Source organism: Pagrus pagrus (assembly GCF_965226575.1).
Source record: "Pagrus pagrus genome assembly, chromosome: 21".
Lineage (NCBI taxonomy): Eukaryota > Metazoa > Chordata > Actinopteri > Spariformes > Sparidae > Pagrus > Pagrus pagrus.
In genome coordinates this window covers 6778184-6805658 of record NC_140208.1, presented here as the reverse complement: position 1 = coordinate 6805658, position 27475 = coordinate 6778184, and the positions used below count along the sequence as shown (strand labels likewise).

The window sequence follows — 27475 nt, the reverse complement described above, 5'->3', positions numbered from 1 at the left end:
AGCCATTTTCCACCATTTTTGACATTTTATAGACCAAATAAATCATCGATTAATCAAGAAATTAATCAGCAGATTAATCGACAATGAAAATAATCATTAGTTGCAGCCCTACACAAACACATTTAACAGACTAAACAACTAATTGGCTCATTGACGAACATATTCGTTGGTTGCACTCTGTGATTTCTAATTGCACTCTGACTTTTCTCTCCCTCCTCAGCAACATCCCTTCTTCACCTCCCACGAGGCCAAAGAAACCGACGTGGCTAGCTTTGTGAAGGTCATCCTGGGGGACTGAGTCGCCGCGCTCACACAGGAGGGAGGAGACGAAAAAAAAAATACAAGAAAACCAACAAACAAAAAGCACCAATCGCAGCCCCTCGTACCTGCCTCGCCGCACTCTCACCCCTCCCTCCAGGATCAGACCGACGGAGGCCCAGAGGAGAAGCTGACGGAGTGGAAGGAGGAGTCCGTCCTCCGCCCCCCACCTGGCCATCCACGTGACATCACCTGACAGGGGAGGGGTGGGGGGAGGCAACACGTAATCTGGAGTAATTTAACGATGTCTGTATGCAAAAAAACTCCCTCTTTGGTTCGATTATGTCCCGCCTCTGTGCACCGCCTACTACTCAAACATCAGTCAGTCGACCGTGCGTGGAGTTAAAACGTCACGGCGGTCAAACTTTTTATTTTCTTTCTGCTGAAAAAGTGAAAAGAGGTGCAGATTCTATAAAAAAAAAAAGAAAAAAAAAAGATGAATGATATAATGCTATCTATGTATAATCTAAATGTTTGTATACTCAAAGCAAGTGTTGCATCGGTTTATTAATTGACTGCATGTACAGAATATATCTGTGGGTGAAAAACGGGCTCAGACGGCCGGTGAGGAACACTCGTAGACCTGCAGCCTCACTTCAAGGCCCTCCTAGTGGTCACACATAGGTACTGCACTTCAACTGCTCTCCCTTGATTACAGCAGAGGTCTACTACACGGTTTGGGCCCTGGCTGCCTGTGAGTGTGTGTGCGTAAGTGTGTTTGTGTGTGAGCTGGTGCATGATGTGTGTGCGTGTGTGTGTTTGTAGGGCTGCACGATTTTTGGATGAAATTAGACATTTTTTTTTTTTTGGAGCTGAGATGATGAATGAAATGTTTCCTCTGCAGTCTCATCAGTTGATCTGAAAGAAGTTCGGGTTATTTATGTTGTGGCAGGATTTTTACGTAGTTCTCGGTTGTTTAGCCGCCGAGAGGCTAGTTTTCAAATGCTTTTGTCAGAGCGTCGGTCGGATGCATCGGTTTCCTCGGCTCTGACTCGTTATTTATTTGCTTTTATTTTTCTGTCACTGTGTCGAGGCCCGGTCAGACGGGGTTTAAAGTTTTGGACAGAAATGTTTTCCTTTCAATGTAATCACAGGAACGACTACGTTTACATGACGTATATATGAAATGATTATTCACATTTACATGCAGCAGTGCGTACTCTGATTAACGTGCCCTGGCATGCTGTTTATCACGTCTAAGATGGAGAACGGTTTTCCACCAGTGGCAGATATGTGCAGCCTCCCTCTTTCATTCCTTCAGTAAACCCTCAGCGTTGTGATCTTCATGCTTTGGGCATGCGTCTCTATCCTAGTCTTACAAACTGTTGGTTAAGCAGGCAAGAGGTCGTGTGTCGCAAACGGCGGCAAGAACCCCAACTGAGATGCACGTTCTGAATGCACTGTACGCATGCCTGAAGAATGCTTCTGGCCCCATTCAGACCGAATGTGGCGTTGCACAGGGCACAGAAAGAAAACGCCACCGGCTGCAGCGAAAAAGCTGAAACACAAACTTTGGAGAAATTCAACCTGACTTCACGCTGCAGTGGCTAGTCGCGTAAAACGCCTCATATCCTAGTTGTTAACTATTATTTTTTAACCTATCGGTGCAGATACTCACCAGTAGGATCAACGCGCTTCTTTGTTGTCGGACAAACAGGCCACGGACTAACACTCACAACCGCACAACCCTGCAGTTAATCGCTGCGACACCTGTTTCTGTCAGAATAAGGCCTTATTGTAGATGTAGACTCAAACAACCTGCATCAAATTCAGAATAATAGTGAAATATTGGAGCGCATGTAAACGTAGTTAACGCCTCCCTGTGGTTTGTGTCTCCTCGTAACGTTGCTACCATTTTATTGGATTTTGGTTCTATAAATTAATTACCTTGATTCTGCCAATAATAAAAATTGGATTGTGTTTCTCCAGAGCTACATTTGTCACTGTGCAGAACATGTGAATATGTTCACACAGGCCTGTTAGAGCTGTCACAGCTGAAACAAACGAGTTCGTACGATGTGGCGACGTCTGACGGCCACACATTTGGCGGCAGAAATATAAGTGAAGCAACACCTTTACTAATCCGTCTCTCAGACGTTACTTATGATTTATTTATAAAAAGTTGTAAGGCAGTCTCGACCCTCGAGGACACAACTTCATGACACATTAGGAGCGCGTGGTTTGACGCGAGCACACGACTGTAATGAGACTGCACAGAGGAAGTTAACGAGGTGAAATTGAGATTGAATTCCGATGAATCCCGCAGCCCTACCTGACACACAAACACACACACACACACTTTAAAGTGAGGTGTGTGTGTTGACGTTGTGGTCAGTCGTGGGAGAAGATTGCCCATAATTCTCCTTGTTGTGTGTACTGAGCCAATCACAACCCTCTCCACTCCATGTTCCACATGAGAAGAACTGGATATTATTACTATTATTATTATTATTAATATTAATATTATATTAATTATTGTTGTTATTATTTAGATCCAGGTTTGTTTGTTTTGTTTTTTCCCCCCGGACATATTTACTGCAGTTTCTCTTATTTATTACGACTGCTGATCTCCCTCTGAAGACTTGACCGATCCATAAGAGACTATCTGTGTGCGTGCGTGCGTGCGTGAGAGTGTGTGTGTGTGTGTGTGTGTGTGTGTGTGTGTGTGTGTTCCTGTCGTCTTCTTCTCCTTGGCTCAAACACGTAAAACGCTTCTGAACTGTAACTTGCCTTCTATGTGCCTCTCAATAGAAAAAGGAAAATAATGTGTTGTCCTGAGGGATGGTGCAGGGACCTCTGCCTCTCCGTCAGCTTCCCCTCCCTCCCCTTCACACCCCGCATGGCGTCCACTTCCCGTTTGTGTTGTCGTAGACGGAGCTCCACGTCGTCAGTATTTATTCTGCTCCTACACGTTTGTACTCATCTGTCGTTGCCTTGGTTCTTGGGCTTTTTTTTTTTTTTTTTTTTTTTCTCGCGGTGGTTTTTTCGAGCTGCCGACACCTTCAGTTGTTATGCAAGTACTACTCTAATGACTAAATGGAAACTTGAATACCGTTTGTGGCAGGTTGGCAGGAGAACATTTACATCATCTTGTTGCCTATAAATGTTTTGTTGCTGGATTATCGCTTGATGTTTTTCTGCGTTTGTTTCTGTCTTCAGTCCATTTTTAGTCGCTTTGGCTGTGCTGGAGTTGTTTGATTGTTGTTTAAAGGCTCAATCTGTGACGTGAAGGAGACTTGGAGGAACCTAAATGACTTCTTTTAAGCCCACGGATGCTACCACTGCACTGAACTTTGACCAACTCCTACATTAAAAAAAATTACATTAATATATGCATGTAAAATGAGAGTCAAACCAAGAGTGACACCCAACATGAATCTTCTCCAGAGTGGGTTGAAATGTTCCCACCCGCCTCTGAGAGCGCTGTGGTGACGTCTCAAGACCACAGCCAACCCCTCAAACAAGCCTGTATTAGACTCAACTCAAAACCTGAGAGAAAGACATTTTTTCAAAACTCTGTGGGTGTTCATCTCTCAGTCTGTGGTTTGAACTTTACTTTCTCTCCAGACTCCCTGTTCATACTCTCAGATATCTGCTTCATTTTAGTGTTTCATCGTGCTCGCTCTCAGCTGTTACTGCCGGTGAAGGCCAAACATTTCCTGATTTTCCTGCTTCGGTTTGAAATAAATTACAGGGGACTTTTATTGTGAAGGATTTATAGGAATTGAAATGTGTTTGCCACCAAATGAGCCGAGCTTTGTTAGCAGCTATTCTTCGATAGTAATGCGAAGACAAACCTACAAGCGAGGAGTCTCGTTGTAATGGAAATGCAGATCCCTGTCACGCTGGGCTGACATGCCGGGTCAAATTAAGTCGAGCTGAGCCTGCACATGTGTCCGGAAAACCCCTATTAGTCGTCATGGCCATTTTGGGAACAGACACCTTGTTGTAGCAATGATGCAGGGTACAGTTAATCACAGACGATGGGAAACCTTAAGAAATCCAAGAGTGGAGCGAATCTTTGACGTTTAAACTCATCACACTGCTCGTCAAGAGGTTAGCGTAGCTGCTGTAGCATCAGTTATAGCAGAACTGGAGAGTTTATTTCACTGAGAGAAGAGCAATTTCACCAATAGCGCTCCCCTGCTGTTGATCTGATTGGTTGACGTTAGACCGTGATAGACCTTGATAGACAGATGGTTCGTCCAATCACCTGCCAAGTATTTTTTGAAACAGCTTGACCTTTTCCAAACAGTTTCTAAGGACACTTCATGTTGTTTCTGGCCACCTGGGGGCAGCAGAAGGAGCTGTAAACATGTCGCTGACGTATTATCACCTTGTAAAACGTCCTTAAACACACAGTAACTGCAGTCGTGACACAAAACAATCACAGATTGAGCCTTTAACTGACCACACTAGGTTTTCTCTGAGGTTCGTTAACATTTGTTTTATTAAAACAACAATGATCCATCATTCAAAAACAAACTCCTGTCCTCAGTCCTGTCTGTACAGTCTGCTCTGTCATTTGAACGCCTTCACCACAGTTTCCTGTTTTGTAGGCAGGCTGCCAACCTTTTTCCTTTCACCCTTCACACCGTGATCTGCTTCCACGGCCTTTAGCTCACTATCCTCCAGGTGACTCCTCAACGAGTTTGGCTCATAAAGCTTCCTCTTTACCAGCTGCTAAACTGTCTCCCTCCGTCCTCCTCCATTATGAGCCTCTCATCGCAGTTACAAAACATTTCGCCACAGCTGATTCAGCTGCGTGACACACAGTGGACGCGATTGCGTTTCGCCATTTTTTGCAACTCTTCCTTTAAGACAGAACACTCTGACAGCCATCGTAATGATGACATTAAGAGCTCCCTAATTGGTACATCTTGTGCCAGGGATGGAAATATACACTTGAGGAACTTTAATTGCAGTCAGTGTTTTATTGCATGATGAAATTAGTTAAATTCAAGTCACACTTTTCCTCATTTGACCGTCACAGGTTCTCTGGAAAACACCCCGAGGATTCTCACGACGTGTCCTCTCTGTTCGTCGGATCTTCGGCATCATTTTCACGAAAATGACCAAAGAGCTGCGGTAGAAAACCGTTAGAGGAGGAGGGCGACAGCGCGTGCAGCCGACCTGTTGAAAAATAACACGACGCTCCCCTCTGTTTTCCCTGCTCGCATGCACGGTGTCGTGGCAGTGGTGTAGGTGTGCGTAGTGTTTGTAGGTCTTTAAGTGCCTGACGATGCATTTCTGTGGTGAACATTTACATTGAAACACTTTGTCTCCGTCTCTGTGAACGATTGCTTAAACACTGTTTTTTGTCCTTCACGTCCTCCCGGGGACACACTGACACTGCATGTTGCTGTGATGTTTTGCACTGTACCGAGGAGCCATATCACATCGTCACGTTGTGTTACTGTGAGAAAGAAACACAGTTTTGACCATGAAAAGTTGCAGTCTGTTCGTGGACACTTTCAGTTGCTGCAAGATGTTTCTGGATTTTTTTTTTTTTTTTTTTTTTCGAGAGTTTGGAGTCATGAGGTTCTGAGTTTTTTAAATGAAATCACAAAACTGTAAATTCTCAAATGGTATCAGTGTTTTCTTCACATAAAGAGGCTTTTATTTTATTTTAAGCATGCTTTTTTGTTGCTGCTGTTTGCTACTAATGTAAAATATTGCTCACTAGTGCCACTAGTGGACAAAAACTCCACAGAGTTCCTTTAACCTGAAAGTGCGGCAAAGTTGAAACAATTAAATACATACTGTAGTAATTTCAACCAGGTTTGGTAATGAACAAGGTTTCTGTGTTGCTTGTACAGTGGCAAACAGACTAAATTAAATACTTAAGTTATCAGTATCAGTATACATGCCAAATTAGCTTCATTTGCGAGTTAAATTTCACACTATTGTCCCCGAAGGCCATGTGTAACAAGAAGCAGGAGCGTCTCACAGATGGAGAGTCTGTAAAATGTTTGCTGCTCCGGCAAGATTTCATAACACTAAACAGAAATATGATGCACAACATTTATTGAATAACATTTTCTCTTTAATATTTAATCTAATTTAATTTGTTATGATTAATATGCAGCCTGAATTAAATCTGCAGACAACAAATGTCAATGTACGTTAAGTTAATAATCATAATTATTTACTTAATTCAGTAAATACCAATTCCAGGTAGGGCGGTGCAGGCTGGATTGCAGTAACTCATTTTTTGTTATGAAATGTTCTCAGAAACGTCAGCTTGCTTTTTAATTTAGCTTCATTCTGACACATGATTCTCCCAAAATGCACAGAGGAGATTGAGGAGCTGCTCAAAGCTGGAAAAAAATATAAAAAAATGGCTCATGATGTTGATGCAGTTCCAGAAGAAGCAAGAAATAACAACTAAGTTATCAAACCTTTGGAAAAGTACTTTTATATCTCGCTCAAAAAAGTACACGACCAAAACATTTGATGGAATGCATTTTATTCAAGTATGAAGTAAGGAGTTGCAAGGGTTGTTGTACTGAAACGTGAGGCAACGTTCCTGCTGTTATTTGAGAATTTACAGTGTCCTTAAATATATTTTGAAAGGGGGAAACCATTTGCTGCAAGGAGACTTCACAGTGCTGTTTCATCAGATATTAACTTCAGCAGAATGAAATGTTGTGTTGTACATTCAAACCTCCTCCCAATGAGGACTTCTTATATTACTTCTCTGCACTTCCTCCTTTGCTACTGTAATAACTACTCCAGCCACCAGAGGTCGCTGTTTAACAAGAAATGTTTTTCATAGACGATCTTTTTTGCCGTTTTTCTGATGAGGATGTGTTGCTTCACTTTCTGTTTTAATCAACAAAAGCGGGTACATTTAGTGACCATTTGGACATTTTATGGTGAAGAAACTGGATTTTTTTCTTTTCTTTTTTTGACCCTAAGCGAGTGTTTTTGTGTCTAAACCTGACCGGACCATAAGCACAGCGTTCACAACATGAAATTGAAAATGTAACCTTAAGAGTGCACTACTAAAATGAACTTACTATGACCCATATTGACATTTGTTGTGTGTTCAACTTTTTTGCTACATTATCGGTATATAGTCCTGTATTCTTACTTACAAGCCGGTTTTGCTCTAATGTTAACAGCTACAAATGTCAACATGTGGTTTCAAAGTACATTTTAAAGCTCATGTTAGCTCACGAGCTCAGTATCTGTTCATTTACAGGCCTGTGAAAAAACTTGCTTAGTGTACCTTTAAAATTGAAACACAAAGAAATGTAAAACTGCAGGATATTTGAGGTTTGCAGAAATGTACAACACCGACAATTATTCTGCCGTCTGAGTCGAACAACTCAAAATATTTGACGCTCGGTTTCCCCGAAGCTGCACTCAGAACCTCCGAACTCCTCGCTCACCGTTTATTTCTCCTGCTCAACACTTCTGCTCACAGTTGACTCATATTCAATTTTTAAACAGGCCGTAATGAGAAAAGAGTCGAGTCCAATCACTCATCACATGGCGTTTTTCTGTGTGTGCGCGTGTGTGTGTGTACATTCGGCCAGAGGGCAGTGCTATCTTTACCCCGCTGCTCCTCTCTGTGGAGATAATGAAGCGAGTCACACAGATAAAACAGTCATCACCCTCCTCCCGCTCCCGAAACCTGCATCAAGAAAAAGCTTCTTTTTGTTGGTTCAGTCTCTTTACACTTCAGGCTTTGTGTTGTTCTTTCTGTGTGAGCACGTCTGCCTGCGTGTGGGAATTCCCGTCCGCGGGTCTATTTTTGTGGCTCGTGCTCACCTGCTGAGTAAACCCTCTGTCGCTGGGGGTGAACGGGGGCAGGACGTCCGAGTGGAAACTGTCCTTCGCGAGGCGTTTAGTGTCACATCCCATCATGATTCCCCTCTTGACCTCTGAGTTTATCCGAGCGCCCGACGACAGGCACATATTTCTGGATGATGCCTCTGTAACATCCAGTAGGCAAGCGGCTGTTACTGGAACAGACCGCAGCTTTTTTTAAAGTGTCTGAAGGTCGGATACGGATTTGAGTCTTGTGAGAGAATCAGAGGAAATTCAGCTCACCTTCTTCCTCATCCTCAAAATGTGTCAGCGGATGAATCAAAGATGTCGAAACGCTTCCGGCCCTTAACAGATTTGTGTTTCGCCAGATTATATCGAGTGTAAATCTGTTGTTTGTGCGTGTGAGCCGTGCTGAGGTTGTTCTTGAACGCTTTCCCCACCTATCGCACAACACTTTCCTCGCTTCGAGCGTTCTCGAGGTCGTCGACCGCGACCCGACTTGTGAACCGTGGAGCTTTTCTGTTTCTCTGTCGCAGGTGGTAAACTGCTGGTACACACAGCTGTATGTGACTTCTGATGTTGCGGTGTTGTGTTCTTTTATTCGGGGCGGGGATGATTTTTATCAGAATATCCAGAGATGCTACTGTACGTGGACGAGGGTGTTTGGTTGCTGTCGGGTGGGTTTCGGGGAAAGGGTCACCGCGGCTTCAGCGCCTCGCCGCCCCCCCCACCACGGGAAGTGAAGTTCTCAGTATATTTACACATCTCTAAAGCCTCTGCTAAAGACTGATGACTGTTCATTTAGAGCTCAATGAATTTCTATGAATATTTTAGATTGCTCAAACTGATTATGTGCAATTGTAACGATGGAAATTCAATAAAAAAGAGGTATTTTTACACAATATGCTCAGTGTCTGCTCTGTTCCAGCTGCTCTTTGATTTGGGGAGGTCAAAGGTTATAAAGACTGAAGGATTTGGGTAAAAAAATGTAAAAAGAAGAGAAGAGAGAGAAAACCTGGCCTTCTTTCTCACCTCAGCACACCTGGGAAATTGCTATTCGAAGTGATTTATTTATTTATTAAACAGTAAGTCATACCAGCATGTGGTGAAGGTGATTTCAGCCATTAGTCCCGTTTCCATCAATGTTTTTTTTAGTGCATATTTTTAAGTATGACATTAGAAAGGGTTCATGGAAACAACAACTTCCGAACAACACTTGCTCAATTAAATAAATTAAGTTACAGTCCTTTGAGGTGGTCCCCAGCCAGTGATTGTGACTGGCGCTGACAGCGCTGTGGAGAGAGATATAACTATGTGATTAAATTAAAATTTAAAAACATCCTTTGAAGATTTGAACAAGCTTTAATGTCACTGAGAGTCACTGAGATAATTCAGTTTGGACCAAAGTGATCGATAGGTGGCCGCCTCGTGTGGCTCTAAGGAATTTTGTATTTAGAGGCTGCGATTTTTTTTTTCTCTTTCATTCTTAACTTAACGTTTAAATGGCCATATTTTATTATATTGTGAAGGAGTTCCAGCATTTAACTTTCTTTCTTTCTTTCTTTCTTTTTGTCATTCTTTTTCTCTTTCTTTCTCTCGTTCTTTCTTTCTTTCTTTCTTTCTTTTCCTTTTTCTCTTTCTCTCATTCTTTTTGTTATTCTTTCTTTCTATCTTTCTTTTTGTCTTTTTTTTCTCTCTATCATTCTTTTTTCTTTTTTCTTCCTTTCTGTGTTTCTGTGTTGCGTCCAGATATCGCAGATAAAACCTGAGTGTGAAACAGGTCCCTGAAAGATGTCAACATTCTTTTAAAACAACACTTTTGTTCCCAGACTTCACATAAAAAACTACAAACACTTCAACCAAACGTGTAACCTAAAGCATGGAGGTGTGTTTGGATCCACCTATCACCGAATCAGTCGCTGGGTTCATTGTCTTCGTGTCTTTGTGTGTGGGAGAGCTGGGGCTGATGTGTTTTGTCAGTAAACTCTCCTGTGCAGGGCCAGACAAACATCACGTAGCGCAGCAGCTCCACAGCGCTGCGGTTCAGGGCCGGGAACTGGACCCGTTGAACTTCCGCGCTGGTACAGTACGAGGATATAGCGTGCAAAAAAAAACCGAAAATAAAAACACAGAAACTGCACAGCCGGGCAAACAAAAGAAAGATGAGAGCGTGAGGGGCTCCCAGAAGCCAAACAAACCCCAGAGAACCTAAACAGTGTTCTGACAGATGATTGGCCGAGCGTGTGAGGAGCAACACGACAAAGCAAACTACCTGTTACTGCTGCTTTCTCACACACCACCTGCTCTGATATACAGTGTGTTTTGACGCACATCCCTCCTCCCTCCTCAAGTCAATTTTTAGACTCAGACTTTAAAGATATTTTTAGGTCCGCGCTGCTCCACATAGCCTCTTCCTTCCCCTTCACGACCATCGCTCAGACCTCAGGGAGCAAAGTTCATCCCGCAGTTTGGAAAACCCCCATCCTGCATTCATAGAAAGTGGAAAAATATCCCCAAGTGTGACACATTTATGTACGTTATTTGCGGGGACTGTCCGTCAGCCCGCTTCACACCCGCTGAACTCCGGCCGCTCTGTGTAAATCAGGCCACCTCTGCAGGCCGGGGGTCAGAGGTCAGGGGTCCGGGAGATGCCAGCTTCTTCCAAATGCCCGTCAATATTCAGTGTCACAGGAATGCTGCTCTGTTTATTTTTACCGACACTACAACCGGCTGCTTTTTTATGTTCTGACAATGTTTTCTCCTTCGAGCTCCAACGTCATCCGAGTTTCCTTTTTGTCTTCAGAGATGCGGCACTTTACCCGACTGTGAGCAGAGGCAGGCTTTGTTTACTGTCTCACTGTTATACAACACTGCATTGCATATTAAAGATCCAGTCTGTCATTTTTCTGACTTTCTAACTGCTGGATTATTTACAGATATGAGTAGGCGAGAAAATGCAGAAAACGACACAAAAAAGTGTGCATAACAATGTAGTGTAAATTGCTGATGCACATTTTGGTGTTTTGTGAAGAAAAGTTCAAATTGATGGTAACATTTGTTAACTTAAAAGGTCGTGTGCAAATTATTTTATTAACAGACAAATCTGATTATGTAAGAGGTTGACAGCGGACATTATAAATATAAATAGCTTTAAGTAGGTTCTCAGAAAATGAAGCACAAGGGGTAATTAAGGCAAATTTCCGTGTAATACATCTTTATAAAGGTCTTAATAAAACACATGTCTGAGCATTTAAACAATGTAAACATAAACAAAAGCTCACATCACGAAGTGAAAACTTTGAATCACTGATGAAGCGAAAATGACATTTCACAATCCCCATTTATCTTTTTTTTGTAATTATTTTTACATTTTAATCATCAGAAACCTTTTAAATCGCTGAAGATTTATTAAAGAGCAGAATAGTGTTTTAGTGTCGGCAAGTTTTAGCAATTTATCAGCTTAACTATAAATTAAAAACATGTAAACATGTTTCCAACATTTCCAGGCAGCCGTTGACTTCCACTCATTTCTACGCAGCATGAATATCAACTACCAGACTTCTGAAACTTGCTTGAGAGGTTTTATCCATCACGTCGAACATTTCATATGCATCTTTTTGTGTTGTCGGTTACATTATTGTTATGCAGTCTGCACTGCATGATGACTGTTAACTCTTACGGAGCAGATTTTATTTTCATCCCTCATTAAAATGGGTCAAATTAACGTCGCACTTGGATGTTTGGATTACAGATTTGGTCTTTATGAACAAATGAACAGCACCTGTTAGTCCAATAATCATCAGCTCTGGGACGTGTTGCTTTCCTGCTGCTCTGACGTCCTTTTTGAGCATTTTCTCTCTTGACTCCACCCCAACACACCTCATTTTTTTTTTCTTTCACAGTTTTCATGTTGCAGGTTCTGTTAGCGCCGCAGCCTGCCGTGTTGCTGCCGTGTCCTGGTTTGAATTTCAGAATTTAAGCGACTGGCTTCCCGTACTGACAGCTGATGATCTCATGGAAACTCTACTGAGCGGCGCACTTAAAAACAGGAGAATGATTTATAATGAAACGCAGCCTCTGAGTCTTTTTTTGGGGGTGGGTGGGGTGGGGGGGGGACGTGAGGTTTGGGTTCAGCGCTGGACTCTGAGTTTTTATGTTCATTAAACTTTTGACGTTTATGCTTCAGTGTAACCAAAAGCAGCCATTACATCCTGTCGAGGCCAGAAACAGAATTTCTTTTATGTTGAAAGAAAGAAAAAAAAAAGAAAAAGATTGCCTGCAGACATGTGGGGCCTTAATGCATATTTAACCTCCGGAGCCCCACAGCTTCTCACTGTAACGATCATCCAACAAAGCCTCAGCTGACCCGCTCTTTCTGCTCTGAGAGTGCAGCAGGAGAAGAAAAAGCCTCTGGAGCAGAGCAGAGCCGCTCAGGGGCCTCCGGCTCTGTGTATGATATGACTGACAAATGGATGTTTTCATCCTGAAAAAGTCTGCACGAAAATCTCTGATCCCTCCGTCCTCCCTAATCTCCTCAGGCTGCTAATAGAACGGCGCGGCCAAAAAAGTCGGCGCAACAATAAAAGGCTTTGTGTGGAGCGGGGACGTCACCAAAAAAAAAAAGGGGGAAGAGCTGTACTTATTTGGTCAAGAAGGGGGGGAGGGAGGGAGGGAGTGAGGGTGGGTCTGAGAGGCGTGGAGGTGGAGGGGGGGGAGGCTAAGTCTGCTTGTGCACCTGCATTAGAGCAGCTCCTTGGGAAAAAGAAAGAAAACAGGATCCAAAACTCAAACAACATCCTGTAAACCTCCCGCCCCTCCTTTCCCCTCCTCCTCCCCCCATCCCAGAAGTGTTTATGCTGGTTTTCCTGCTCCTCTCTGTAGAAAGTGGGAAAGAGATGAATCAGTGGAGGATGGGTGAGGAAGAGGAGGAAGAGGGGTGCTTCCTCCATCTCTGGCCTCTCTGCTCATCTACATGCAAGTCATCTCCTCTCTGACACGCTCAGGTTTCAAATCCATTCATCTTTTTTATTGAAACGTTGGAAGGAGAGCTGATCAGATCCTGTCGTGATGACTGAGACGTGATCACTGAGACGCGTCTGATCCCGGCTTCAATCTAAAATACACCACCGCTGACCGTGACTCAGGTTCGTGTCATGTTTCTGGTATAGTGAGGAAGTTTTGCAAGAGAGGGCATTCCTTAAAATAAAACAAAAAGAAAAATCCTGGAATATTGCAGTGTTGGAATCACGTACAGTAGATCACATGCTTCCTGGTCCTGTTGCCCAGCTTTACTCCTTCCTGTAGTTATTATTTGTGTGCAGGAGCGAGAAAGGAAGAGAGTGCAGGAAGAGTTGGAAATGAAAGAACAGCTCATGAAACTACTGCAGCTCATTCAAAATTCTACGTTACGTGCCTGAATCCATGTCATGTGTGTCTGAATGTTGTCATGAACATCTGTCACACAACAGGACACGTGTGGGCAATCAGGGCGCTAATACAAATATAATGAGGCAAACCAATGAACATAAAACATGCTCATTTTCACAGATAGATATTTGTATGAAGGATTAAAACTGCCAAGTAAATGCCGCAATAAATGAATTAATGTGTTATTAAATGCACCAATAATAACATGATAAATATAGGTATACATTCATTTATTCACTTTTTCTACATTTTAAAAATGAGACCAAATTGAATAGTTTTGGGGGTGAATGCTTTGGACCCATCCCTTGCATAAAAATCAGTGGAAGTGGAATCATCAATCGGCAAATAATGATAAATACAACAAATGGAGCATCCAGCTGCTTTCTATTTTTGATCCAAGAACTTTCAAATTATATTTATTTATAGTAAATCCTGCAAGAAAAAACTGAATTAAAACATATATCTGGGGGTGGGAGGAAAAAATTAAAGGGAAAGTTCAACCAAAAATGAAAATTCAGTCACTAAATCCTCCCCATCATGCTGATGGAAAGTCAGGGGAAGTTTTGTAGTCCACAAAACATTTCTGGAGCTTCACAGTAAAACAGCGTTGCACCATTCCCCTAAACAACTGAAGTAGATGGGGACTTGTTTAAAAATGTTAACAGAGACTTGGATTACGCTGGATGAGCTGTATGGAGCCATTTTATTTTCTTTTTATCCAGCTACTTCAGTTGTTTAGGAGAATGCTGCAACGCTGTTTTACTCCATTGCTCTCCTGGATTTTAACCATTCATCTGACTCATTGTTTGCAAAAAGAAGAGCCTCCATGAGTCCCATTACTGCTGACTTATACTGGTGTAAATTAATAGAAGATGAGTAAAAACAGAACCAAGTTGGATAAGACATAGTTCCTTGTCCCCGAGGAACCACAGCTTGCATAAGACAGTGTTGCTCTACCGGACCAGTCTGACCACACACACTCAGAGTGATCGTCGTGCCTGCTGACCACAGAGGAAGTGGCTGCCAGAGAGGAAGTGAACATGTCCCGTTTGTGAGGGGAAGAAGAAGTGTTAAAGTTATTAGCCGAGTGGGAGCGGTGCGTTTAGGGGGCATCCTGTGCACAACAAATGCTTCCTGCTGCCGCCTCCAACGCCACAAAACAACGAGGGAGGGCGGGCGGGCGGGGAGAGTGATGGAGGGAAACTGAGACTTCACCCTCCCGACATGTGAACCTGCCCACAACCGACCACAGGTGGAAACTATACAGTGCTGCTCCCCAGAAGGCTGCCTCTCCCCTCCTATAGAGGTCCTCGAACCCCTCAATGGAAAATTCATGTTTTTCATTTCAGCAGGCACATTCCTGCACACACACACGATGGGGCCCCTCCTGACGGGCAGCATGGACGGCTTATTAAACTCACGAGAACATCAGATTACTGAACGTTATGAAATTATTGAATAAAATCTGTGATGCAACAAAGCCTGTTCCTGGCCCGTCGCCGGCCGTACCTGAGCCCTCAACGTCCTGGCTGCACACACCGAGCCCGACAGTGATCTGATGAGGCTCATCAAAATCGAAATAATAAGTGCAGCATGTTTTAAACCCTCCAGCGATCTGGACAAATACTCCTCTGTGGACTGAATCCGTTTGGCCTAAAGGAGCAGTTTTTGGTCCAGGACCTGTATTCATAGAGGTTTTTAAGATTTAATTTTCAGAATCGGACCTGTTGACAGCTAAAAGTTACAAGTACAGTAGTACGTTCAACAATGCAACGCAAATAATAATGATGATTTCATTTTCGCAGCCCTTTTCAGTGATAGACAGCATTAAAAACAGTCACAAATATACAGTGATGGAATGTAACCAAGTACATTTACTCAAGTACTGGACTTAAGTATAGTATTGCTTCTTTTTTTACTCTAATACAAGTATCTGATAACTATAGTTACTAGTTACTTTACAGATTACATGCTGCATCAGAGCCAAAGTAGCAAATTTTACAATTAATTTATTTCATTGATTTTAAAAAAGAAAACATTCTGATAATCAGAAAAATTCTGAATATTGGAGCTGATAGTCGGTCAACACATAGAATACAGTATATACGTACATACATAATTCAATTTTACTTTAGTACATTTATAATCAGATACTTCGAGACTTTTACTCACGCACTATTTGTGCAGGTGACTTTCATTTTTTACCAAAGTGATATTTTACCATGGTATAGTTACTTCTACTCAGGTATGACTTTCGGGCACTCGACGCTGCAAATATGAAAGAAAAACATGATTAAAATTAAGTTTGAAATTTTCAGGTTTCACTAGATTAAATTGGTTTCGTAGTTCTTACGGTTAAGTGTAGGAATAACATGAGCAGCTCTCCAGTGATCACATCATTGATCACATGCGTGCTCAGAGGAAAACAGCCAGTAGTCATAAGGCGAAGTAAAAGCATTTAAGGTTAAATAAAATGAATTGGAATAGAATAAAATGAGATTTAAGAATATTGAGTTAAATACAAATTGGCAAAACATTTGTAAAGGCCAGAAATGGATTTATGGAGTGACAGTGCAGATTTAATAAAGGGAATTAAAGTGCATAAAGCAACTTTCAACCAAACACAAAGAAAGACGGTAAGGTTTTCAATTTAGATTTTAATAAAGCCGAAGATTATTTTTAGATCATCAGCAAAGCAGCTTCATCGCGTTTGGTTCCGTCTCGACGAACTACTACATGGATTTAACCAATAATCTGTCCCATTTTTATATACCTTAGATTGTACATTTTCAACGCGATGTTAATCTGCAGAAATAATGTTTTCTAATTTTTGTTTATTTTCTTGTAATGAAAGCAGTGCGATTTAGGACACAGTGATCTGCGTAGCCTCAGTAGACGCAGTGTTGGGGAGGAGTGAACTGCATGTAATTAAACTGGTAGTAACTATATTTCTCAGTAACTACATCCATATTTGCACTGTGATTGAAGTAGTTAGATTACTTTTACTTTTTGTGTGGTTAACCACTGAAAGTAAAAGTAATTTTCAGGGTGCCCATTAGCTCAGTTGGTAGAGCGAGCGTCCCATGTACAGAGGCTTCGTCCTCCCTCGCTGCGTGTCACCCTCACCCAAAACTTTTTTTATTCCTAGAATAGTTGTTTTTACTATAATAATAATTATCATCATCATCATAATTATGGAACACTGTGAAACTGTGATATTGCTGTAATACTGTCGAAAGGTGTTTCGGTCGCAGCCGTTCTCCAGAAGCAAATCACCTGTGAAATCCACAAGTGGCCACTATTCTGATAAACAGGGACTCAATTGGAGGAAATTACCAAAAGGGAAACAAAACTTCCAAATAATCTGGTACAGGAAGCTGTTTGTTGACCTGAGGTGAGAAAACTTATAATAGGGGCAAGGATCAGGGGACACTGTCACTGCTGGTTTTATTTTTTTATTGTTTATTACAAAGAAAATGGTGCAACATGCAACCAAGACTCTGACCAACGAGCCTTTTTTTTGCAACAAGGAAATTACCTTTAAATATTTGTTTTCTTTGGTAGAGCAGAGGAAGAGCAGACAAGACGGTAACTCGGTGATTCAATTTTTGCGAAAAATGGATTATTGTCACTTCCTATCCTGTCTGTCTTTATATCACCAGCTCGCAAAGGTAACAAAGGTCTGTGACAGCACAGTGAATCCTGAAGTGATCCTCTGAGCCTCGTCTATTCCTGATGGTCTGCTCAGACCTGTTCAGGCCTGTCTGTCCGGTCCACAGTGGTCCTACGTGATGTGACCCGGTGCCAAACACGCGCCCCACCCCCTCCCGCCAAAGGCCACATCCCCTGAAACCAGCCTACTGGCTTTTGTTTGGCCGATTGGCACCGACAGCTTCAGCTGTTATCAACCATCCTGCGGCCATCTCACCTCTGGCTCAAACCACCTCACACGGCCTACAGAGAGACGACACATACCAGGCTCCCCCTCCGTCACTCTGCTTATCATCAATCATTTTTACACGCTGGCTGAAGAGCGTCCACAACACTGGATGCTGCAGATGTCTGAAATTGCAGTGGGGGCAACATGAACTCTGGGTCCACAGGCTCTCACTTTCCTTTCATTGGTTTACAGTCTATAAAGAATTCTGATAATAGCCCATTCTTAAAAAACGATTTCAGAAAACACAAGATTTTCTGAACAATAGGATCTAAACTGTTCTCGTGCAATAAGGAGGGTGACACCCTGCAGGTTGCTGAGGGTCACACCTGGATTTGGTCTACATGTTACCCTGCATTACTCTCTCCTCCACTCATACATACTGCACTGATCGTCTTCAGGTTTTCGGTAGCACGCATGCATGTGTGAGGTCTGAGAGCAGTGATCACAGAGCCTGCAGCATCTGGAGGTGCAGCCTTGAGATTCTGCAGATACGTAACAGTAACTCCTCCATCACTAAGACCAGATACCAGAATGGCTTCTACCCTTTGTGAAAAACACCCTGTAGGTATCGAGGACCAATATACTTCTCATATTATTAATGATTAATCGATTAAAGCAATTACCTAAACTTTCCATCCCAAGCACGCACTTGAGGTACGTAAAGAGGATGTGCGGTTTGATCGTGTCAGAGCTCGATCACGTGAGTAACCACGCGTTTTACTATATTATTATTATTTTTAATCTCATAGCTGTACGGCAACAGTTAGTCTGCCTTGACTGGAAGATTAATAGTTGATTGAAAGCAAATGAATCAGATAATCTAAATGACAGACATCTTTGCAGTCATTTTTCACTACATGTAACTCCACCACTGTCTCCGCGCTCCACTCCACAACGTAAATCAAACGCACCCTCTGGAATCAGGCGGCTAGCTCAAACTGCGCGCCCCGCCCACTCGTTCGGCCCGCTGACGTCACGCTGTTTACCACCACCTGTTGATACACGCCATGTAGCATTTAATAAACAAGCTAGTCCGTCATCAGTTTGACGATTTCATGGAGGAATTAATCATGTTGGAGGAATTCACCATGTTGGAGCCTCTTTCTGCTGCCGCCATCTTGTGTCCGTCCGGCGGCTGGCTGCTGGTGATGGCGCCACCTGCAGGCCTCGAACCGGCGGTTGGTGCCGTGGATGCTAACTTGATGCTAACTAACTACAACAAGGTAAGGATTTACTGCTTATGCTGATATTTAATGTACCAGTCTGTGTTGACTTATCAGTCTTTAGTACATATTAGTATATATCAATATGAAGTAATGCTGCTGCCTTTACATTTTAGTGTATTAATAATGACTTGTTTAGTTGTTGTGGCTGATTTAAGCTAGTTTTTTTTATTATTTTGGCTGCTGTATTGCAGATTATTTATAATTTATGCCTTTATTTGAACACCTTTAGTGTTGAAATATAAATACACGTCACATTATTTAGAGTTTTTTTTTGTCGGTTCAGTCTGTATTGTATTTATTGTGCTGTATGGATGTCAACATGTCTGCTGCCTTGATAAGCCTGTTCATACAGTAACTGTGTTACTGCTTCGTACAGCTTCATGGGGAAATAACTTTAGCTTTAGCTTTTGTCAGACATTGGCGAAGAGGTCACATTCACCTTTTCATATTATTAGAAAGTTATTTGTTTATCTGACAGCTTGATTTACTTTTTTTTTTTTTTTGTAAATCAAAATCCAGTACTGACAGGCTGCTGATCTACATATTATCTACTTGGGGAGGTTGTCATCTTTACCAAAATCACAACAATGTAGGTTTGACATGTTTTAACCTGCTGGTACAGGTTATCGGATCAGTTTATGGCTTTGGATTTATCATCCTGTCCGGTCTGAGGTGTACGAGAACTAGTAGATCTTCTGATTGTGGTTTAGTGAGAAAACATTTATTACTGTAAGTCGCCAATCTGTGTGCTTTGCTTAGCGTGTGTTCGCTTATGTGTATGATGCCAAAATAAAAGGCTAATGATTAATTATTATGACAAAAATCGGCCTTCTTCTTTGGCTTCTTACTCTGCTGTAGTACTGCTGCAAACTGCTGCAGCTCAAATACACATTTCTTAAAGACCGGAAACAGCCTCACGTCTGTTGGCGCATGTTGAGTCAGTTATTGGTGATATATGACCCAGGAAGGCTGGTTTAGTAAAAGATACATGTGGTTAAAAGCTTTTCAGAACTAAAATTTCAAAAAGCTGTTCAGTGGTTTATACTTTTATAGTATGAGCGATGTCGTAAGTCGAAAATCTATCAACATGATCAATCGTACGTAGTATCGTCGATTCTTCCAGTTTTTTTGGTGAATGTTTTTTATCCACCGGGATAAAGTCAGAAAAATTCAAATTTCCAAAAATCAAATTTCTGAATTTGTATGATGCCTTCATTAATATAATAATGTATATAGAGAAAAGCAACTAAAGCATTAAAGTGACACCGGCACATCCTAGCTGGGAGTGAGAAGTGGAAGCGTGGATGTTAAATATTGACTGCGTTCCTCAGGAGTTTCCTGCCTGTATTGTATTTGAATATCACAGATATGTTAATTCCCCTTTAATACTTAATATCTGGTGAACATTCTCGATTCATGTCGACCTTCACACAGATGATTTACAGCACAGTGAGTGTGACCAACCTGACACTGACGTGCAAAGAAGCCGTCAGACTCATCAGGTTGTAAAGGTTCAGGGCCGCTGGAGGACCTGAGGATTAACTACACTGCAGAACTATTCATCACAATGCTGCCGGGCCTTGCTCTGAACAAAAAGAAACTCTACCCGGTAACAACAAGGCATCTCCATGCTTAAAGTGACAATGTAGAGGTCAAACTGAACGACTCGGTGGAGGCTCCGTGCACAGTGTCGCTGCATGAAGTGGGTCAACGGCCTCAATAAAACTCCTCAGGCTTTAAAATGTAAACAGAGTACTGATTGACAAACTTTAAGGTTGTCGCGTGCCCACAGGGGTAACCTATATAGGCTGCTGCTTCTTATTGAACGTGATGGTATGGAACACGTGACCAACACAGGGGACCACCAGCCAGAGTTATTTTTAATAATTTAATACCAGAACAACAGAGGGAAACAGCCTAGCAGTAAACATGGCTTTCTCATTATCTCAACCTAATTTAATATAGAACTTTTTTTTCCCACACATTCAAATTTAAATGTACAACATTAAAAAAAACAGAAGTTAGTACCCAAAAAAGTAATTTCTGCAGCATAGACCGACTGATAACTGGATTTTTGAGGCCAGTAATGATATTAAAAGTACTATGAGGAAATTTTTACTGGTTATGAAACTGTGCTCCTACCTCTTCTGTCCACAGGGGTCGCCAGAATCAACAAAGTGAAAGTTCCTTGCAGCTGCTTTAATATTGATGAAGACCCCTCATAGAGGCTGTAATATTTTTCTTTATAATAACAATTATATAACTTATAATTATAATAATTATATTATAATAACAGGGGTCGCTCATAGTGCTGAATCTACAGAAAATTAACATCTGAATCTGCAGCTCCTCTTAGCTTTATATAGCTTTATTGCGACATTGTTTAGTTCTTGGATCCATAACCTTCTCGGTCTGGTTGACTGTCACCGTTCTTATGGCATCAGTTTCCTTTTCTTTACTGCCTTTGTTGGTACATGACTACTGTTGCTGCCGTCAGCTGAATATGTTAAAAACTGTGTCTGAAACCGAAGGCTCGTGCAAACACATCCTCGTGTGCAAGAATGAAACTAACCAAATGAGCACCTTTCAAAACATTGCTCAATAGTGCTACTGGTCAAAACATGAAAAGTAAGAAAGCAATTTAAAAAAAAGCTGTCACTCCCTGTCTCACTTACTGTGTTTTTGTTTCATATTTGTTTTAAAGGAACAGTTTACCTAAAAATGAAAACTCAGTATCTCCTCAACCCCATGCTGATGGAAAGTCAGGCGAAGTTTCGTACTGTGGACTTGTTTTAGAAATGAAAGAAATTGGAGAAAAAAAGAGAACAAGTTGGCTTAAACTTGAACTTTTGGCTTGAAAAGGGTGTAAATAAAGTATTTTAAAATGAATTTGGGATCTCAGGGCTTCCAGAGACTTGGATTACGCTGGACAACTGCATGGAGCCATTTTATAAAAAAAAAAAAAAAATTCTATTGTTTTTTTGTTTCCCAGCTACTGCAGTTGTTTAGGAGAATGCTTCAACTCTGTTTTGCTGTGAAGCTCCAAAGAAAGGGTGAGGAGATAATGACTTTTTTATTTATTTATTGTTGGATGAACTGTTCCTTTCATACCAAACTTCAGTCCAGACAGTGTCATATATTCAAAGCAACCAATCAGAGAAGAAAATTGGATCAACAGGTTAATGAAACACATTTAGAAAACACTTAAACTGCGAATGAATGCACTATTACACTGTCAAGAGCAAAATTGCTCATTCATCATGATTAGGAACCAAATTTTTCATGCATTTAAAGATGAAAGCAAAGTATTTTTCAACCGGTACACAAGAAAAACGAGGGAAAACAAGGTGAGGGGCTCCCACTGTGGCTGGAGCAGCAAGCAAACCAGACGAGTGGTTCAGATCAGGACTGTTTTGGTGAATGAGGAGGGGAAGCAGAGCGGAGATGTTGGCAGCCTCTCACAGTTTCTCCCCTCGTGGTTCCATTGTATCGTGTGTCTCCTGCCCTTCTTTCTTTCCACTCGCTCTTCCTCTGTGTAACTCAAGACCACACAACACAATTGGCTGCGGCTCGGGGTAAAAACTGAACATCAAAGGGAAGTTGCTGAATGGATAAAAAAGAGACTAGAGATCATGTATTTTTTCCCCTTCTGCTGCTTTGACTTGTCACGTTTTTTCCGTCCGAAAAGCCCGGGGCCGATCAGGTTTCCTGATTGCTGCGAGTTTCCCCTTGTTAAAGAGAAAATAGAAGCAAAGGGGTTAAATTTAGATTTACTGAATTTCTACTCAGAGACCAGACCCTTCTGCATGTGCCGGGGTCAGTGCATCTGTCTTGTCGTATTTGTGCCCCCTGCAAATAGAAGCGAGGAGAGACGTGCTAATGTTGACTGATGGCTTTTAATCCGGTTTTAACCCCAGTGTCATCACACAGTGTTACATTCAACATTTTAAAAAAAAACTGTAAATATTAGCAGGATTAAAGAGATAGTTGTCAATAGACATAGACAAAGGCACCTCTGTATGGAAAATGATGAGTGTTGGTCATAAAAGTGAAACTTGGACTCTCCCTTAAATTTTCATGAAGTGAAACCTTATTTTGGAAGCAATTTAGGGTTGGCAGGTTTTCACCATAGCCAATCAATTGTAACTGCATCCCTTAAATACCTTTCTATAAAATAGTTTTCATTGTCAGGGTATGCCATTTTCACATTTGGTGACATGCAGCAAAGGGCCCAGGCTGGCCGCTGCAGCGAGGGCAGATCCTCTGCACATGGGACGCCCGCTCTACTAACTGAGCTGATCGGCGCCCCTATTCTGTAATCTTGAGTGGAGAATCAGTGTTTCGCTGTAGACATCATCGTAGACCAGCTCGGCAGATATCAGCCAACAGCGTTCAGTAAAGGAAGCATCAAATTTGATTGTATTTAAATCTGCCCCGATACCTTTCTTCCTGTGTGATCCTCCTGGTTTCACTGACCCAGCAATGACTCAGCATCCTCTGTGTTGAGCCTGGATACAGCCCACAGTCAAAGCTGACGCTCATAATCACTTCTGTGTGAGTGACATGACATTTACCACTCGGTGCCAAACCTGACCTTCCCCAAATAATCACCAGAGGTGGAAAAATCTGATCCCTGCTGATTCACCATCAGTGTGAAAGTTATTACAGACGTGGAAAACTGCAACGGGAGGTGCAGATATCTCAATATTCCCCCCTGAGATCGTTAATGGGCATCGGTCTTTTAATAGGTGAGGTGGGAGACACAAAACAGAGTAACCCAAGCCGGAGCATCTGCGGCACGCGTTGTTTACTTCGTTTAAAAGAAACTATATTTGAATCGACCCCTTGAGAGGAAGGTGAAATACAATATTTACCTGTCACGAAACGGGGACAGCTGCCCGTCCACAAACTGTACACAAACACATCCAGGCAGAGGTCAGGAGGACAGCTATGAATCATGGGAGTTGAGCTGCAGAGAACTGCAACTGCTGGCCAAACCAGTATTTGGTAAGAGAAGAGTTTCAAAAGAGATTACAGTAATTTCTTTGTGGGAAAATTACCACAGAGGAAGAGCAACCATGTGCTCTGAAGAGTGCACTGCAGTCTCTACTCAGGCTCGCTTTAATCCAACATTTTAACATGTTTCATTTTGTTGTTCAGCCAGGGTCAAATTTGACATCATGCACAACAGAAATACTGACTGTAGTGAGTATAAGTGACTCAGTTTATAAATGATCATCATAGAAAACGTTAGAACACATCATCCTGTCTCGATAACTTCTTTCATTAGGCAATTAATATGTTTATTTATGGTTATTGTCTTAGAAATAATTGTGATCAACAATATTATTGTCATTTTAAGAACATTTATGCCACTGATATACTAAAGATATAAAAGCATAATTGTGTAATGATTCTTAAGAGTCTTCAGACACTCAATTTGAATTTGAAACAACTTTTAAAAATATCCTCCATCTAAAGGTTGTTGGATATGTGGACTTTGACATGCAAGCTCTGCATACACAGGGAATAGTTTATCAAACAAAACAGGGCCTGCTTTGACTGTTTGATAAAATGCACTCTACAAAATCACCCTAATCATTCTTGACTGATGAATTCTCACCAAATAGAGCTATTTAGCTATTTAAGTGTTCTGATGAATGAAATCCTGAATTTTTTCATGTTGCAATATATATCACAGAAAATCAAAATATGGTTATGTCAGGTACTTACGCAAAAATGTGTCAGTAACTTATATTATGCAAAAATCAATATACAATAGAAGTTTGCAACAGTTTATTAGAACTAGTTGAATTAGTTTGATATAATTTAAAGGACCACTGTGTTTGGGATTTAGTGGCATCTTGTAGAGAGTCGCCGATTGCAACCAACTGAACACAACTGCCTCACCCCGTTCTGTGCTACTGTGGAAACAAGGCGATGCAAAATGGTGGACTCTGTTGAAGAGGAGGAGGAAAAACACAATGATTATAGGTGATTATACTAGAATGAAAACATAATTATGAAGATTATAATTCATTTCCACCACTAAATCCCCCTAAATCCTACACACTGGACCTCCAATTTTTTTTATTTTCTAAAATCATCATTAACGTGAAGAGCGGACTAAAATTCAAATGTATCAGTGCATCCTAATCAAAGTTATATCATTATTCACACACAATTAAGGCATAACATTTTTTTCCCTAGTGAAAGTAAAACAAGTCTGACCTGAGTTCAGACCAACTCGTTGCACCCTGAGCCTTGAGTCTCAGGCCTAAAATGTTGCCGATGCAAAATCTGCACCTTATATATATTTCCATCATATCCATCAAGCAGACGCTGTAGATAAACTTCATTGTATTCAGAGTGTCATATGGAGACCTTGCAGCAGCGGAGACCTTGTGATGAAGGCTGACCTTTCCCTGTAAGCCGCCGAACACACACCGGTCTGCAGCTCTGCAGGGCCGCGCTGCGATAAACTGTGTGAGAGCTGACGTAGGCCGGTGTCCGGCCTGAGCTGAGCGGCCAAGCGCCTGTAAACAGCTCCTCCACTGAGTCACACCGACTCCCACAGCAGCTGGTTCCACCTATTGTTCCCCGCTCCCGGAGAAAGCGTCACGGACCGCACAACGACACCTCTCAAGGGTGTCCCCAGAGCGACCCAGAGCACCCCTTTCACACAATTCATCTCAATCTGTCACGAGAGCTGAGAGACGCATTAATCTGAGCTCAAAGTTCAAAGTTCATTCAAATGCTTCGTTTGTTAAGGGCTGCACAATTAATTTAAATCTTATTGAAATTGCATTATAGCCAATTGCAATATCCAAATTGCAAGAAGCTGCAGTTTTTGATAAACTGTGCGACAAACAGCATGATGATGTTCTGTAGAGCTGAAGAGATGTCCTGACCTACAAATCTTGTTCTCCAGATGATATAAAACATGTTTGTTGGGTTCAGAACCCAACAAATGTCTCTTAAAAGTTTTAGCAAGGAAAATGGAAAGTACGATGCAAAATTGATAAATCCTATTAACAGTGAGTCAAATTGCAAACTTAATATTTGTCAAATAAAATCACAATTTTTAACCACATCATGCAGTCCTTCTCCACAACGCCTGGTACCTTTTTATGTATAGTTTGTTTAAATACTTTAGTTCTTTTACTCAAGTAAAATGTATTTCTACTAGGATTGTCATGATATCAATATCAGATTTTCTCTACACAATTACCGTGGCCAAACAAATTCACAAAAAGGATATTCTCAGGATATCGGCCTAAATTTAAAAGAAAAAGTGCTTGTAACCGAATCTATCTTTGAGTATGTTTACTGTGTGTGTTTTGTCTCTTTGGTGGCAAATAAATGGCCCTCCAAATATGAGTGTAGGGAGGCAGAGAGAGTCTGTAACCATAACTGTGAAAAAAAAAGTGGACAAAGAGAACAATTACTAAATAACTACTCAATTACTAAAGAAAAGGCAACCAGATGGACACAAACAAAAGATGCACGAAGCTGAACATCTTCTAGATTATTCAGACGATATTATCATATGTATTACACAATATTAATATTTCCTTTTTTAATATCAAGGTTTTGTGACAGTCATAATATCTCACTGTATTAGTTTTAAAGCATTAATGACTGCTTAAAGGCTCTCAAAAGTTCTATTTGGGTCTGAAAATCTGATTCGAAGAGGACTTTCTCTTTATTTCCCACAGTCACTTACCCTTTGAGTGTGATACCCAACTTTTGTTTATATTTGCAGCCACACACGTCAGTATTAGAATGCGTGCCCTTTAAAGGCACATTGAAATCATCTGAGGTCGAGCTTATATAACATCAGCACAGATTCTACAGATACTACAGATACTACTGTTGACTGACACATTCAGATGCATATATTTATCCTAAAGCAGGGGTGTGTCATATCAGCACCAGTGGTGGTGAAATATCTCCTCCATGAGCTACAACAGACTGTGTGTGAGTGTGTGTGCAGCAGTGTGGCGAGGCTGTTGAGGCAGGAATGTGAGTCAGACAGGTGTACAGAGCCTTGAGACAGCAGATCACGGTGTGGCTGCAGCCTGAAGGCTGAGCGCTAAATAATAAACAGGAAACTCCTCCACTAACCTAAAGTGTGTGTGGCCTGTTTGACCTCAGCCGTCTGCATGCTGCCACTGTTTTCACTCTGTGTTTTCCTTTAGTCACTGAGGGACGCGATTACAGGAAACTTGCAGAGGATCTGATTCGGGCCCTTCCTTCTATCTTTTTCCTGAAGTTAGGAAGTCCCTCAGTATATTTAGATCACAGCTGTCCACCATGGAAATATTCAAGGCCCTGAACGGCTCATGGAAGATGAGAGCCACCAAACTAAAACATAAACTCACGCAGAGCCAAACAGAGTCTGATGGGAAAGTACTTAAACACAAACATTGATGTTGCAAATCAAATGTATTTACTAAAACAGTTTTGATAATCATGTTAGCATATTAAGTAATTTATAAAGTAAAAGTCACTTTCTCCAGCTGCTCAAATTTGATTTAGTGTTTTTTCTGCAACTATAAGTCTATTAATCAATTAGTTCCTAGAAAGAAAATGTGTTACATAATTTGCTGGTTCCAGCTTCTTGAATATGAGGATATGCTGCTTTTCTTTGTCATGTCTGACAGTATATGAAGAATCTTTGGGTTCTGGACTGTTGGTTGGACTAAAGAAGAAATCTGAAGACGTCGCTTTGAGCCGTGGGATAATGAAAATAATTGTTAATTGCAACCCTAGTACCTTGGCG

The 27475-nt window shown here is 41.5% G+C and overlaps 1 protein-coding gene and 1 long non-coding RNA gene across 3 annotated transcripts in view; both read left to right on the top strand.

The window, feature by feature from the left end:
- map2k6 (mitogen-activated protein kinase kinase 6) overlaps window positions 1-8999 on the top strand; it is a 35974-nt gene extending 26975 nt beyond the window's left edge. The window contains exon 12 of the mRNA XM_084341621.1: window positions 221-8999. Within this exon, the coding sequence (XP_084197747.1) occupies window positions 221-298 (78 nt within the window). The 3' untranslated portion in view covers window positions 299-8999. The remainder of the gene's footprint in view (window positions 1-220) is intronic.
- Window positions 9000-18455: 9456 nt separating this feature from the next.
- LOC311250272 overlaps window positions 18456-27475 on the top strand; it is a 95230-nt gene continuing 86210 nt past the window's right edge. Inside the window, exons 1-2 of one of the 2 annotated variants that reach the window (XR_014621263.1) lie at window positions 18456-18687; window positions 21683-21743. This is a non-coding gene — a long non-coding RNA (uncharacterized lncRNA). The remainder of the gene's footprint in view (window positions 18688-21682; window positions 21744-27475) is intronic. The other variant, XR_014621262.1, reaches the window with a different exon arrangement.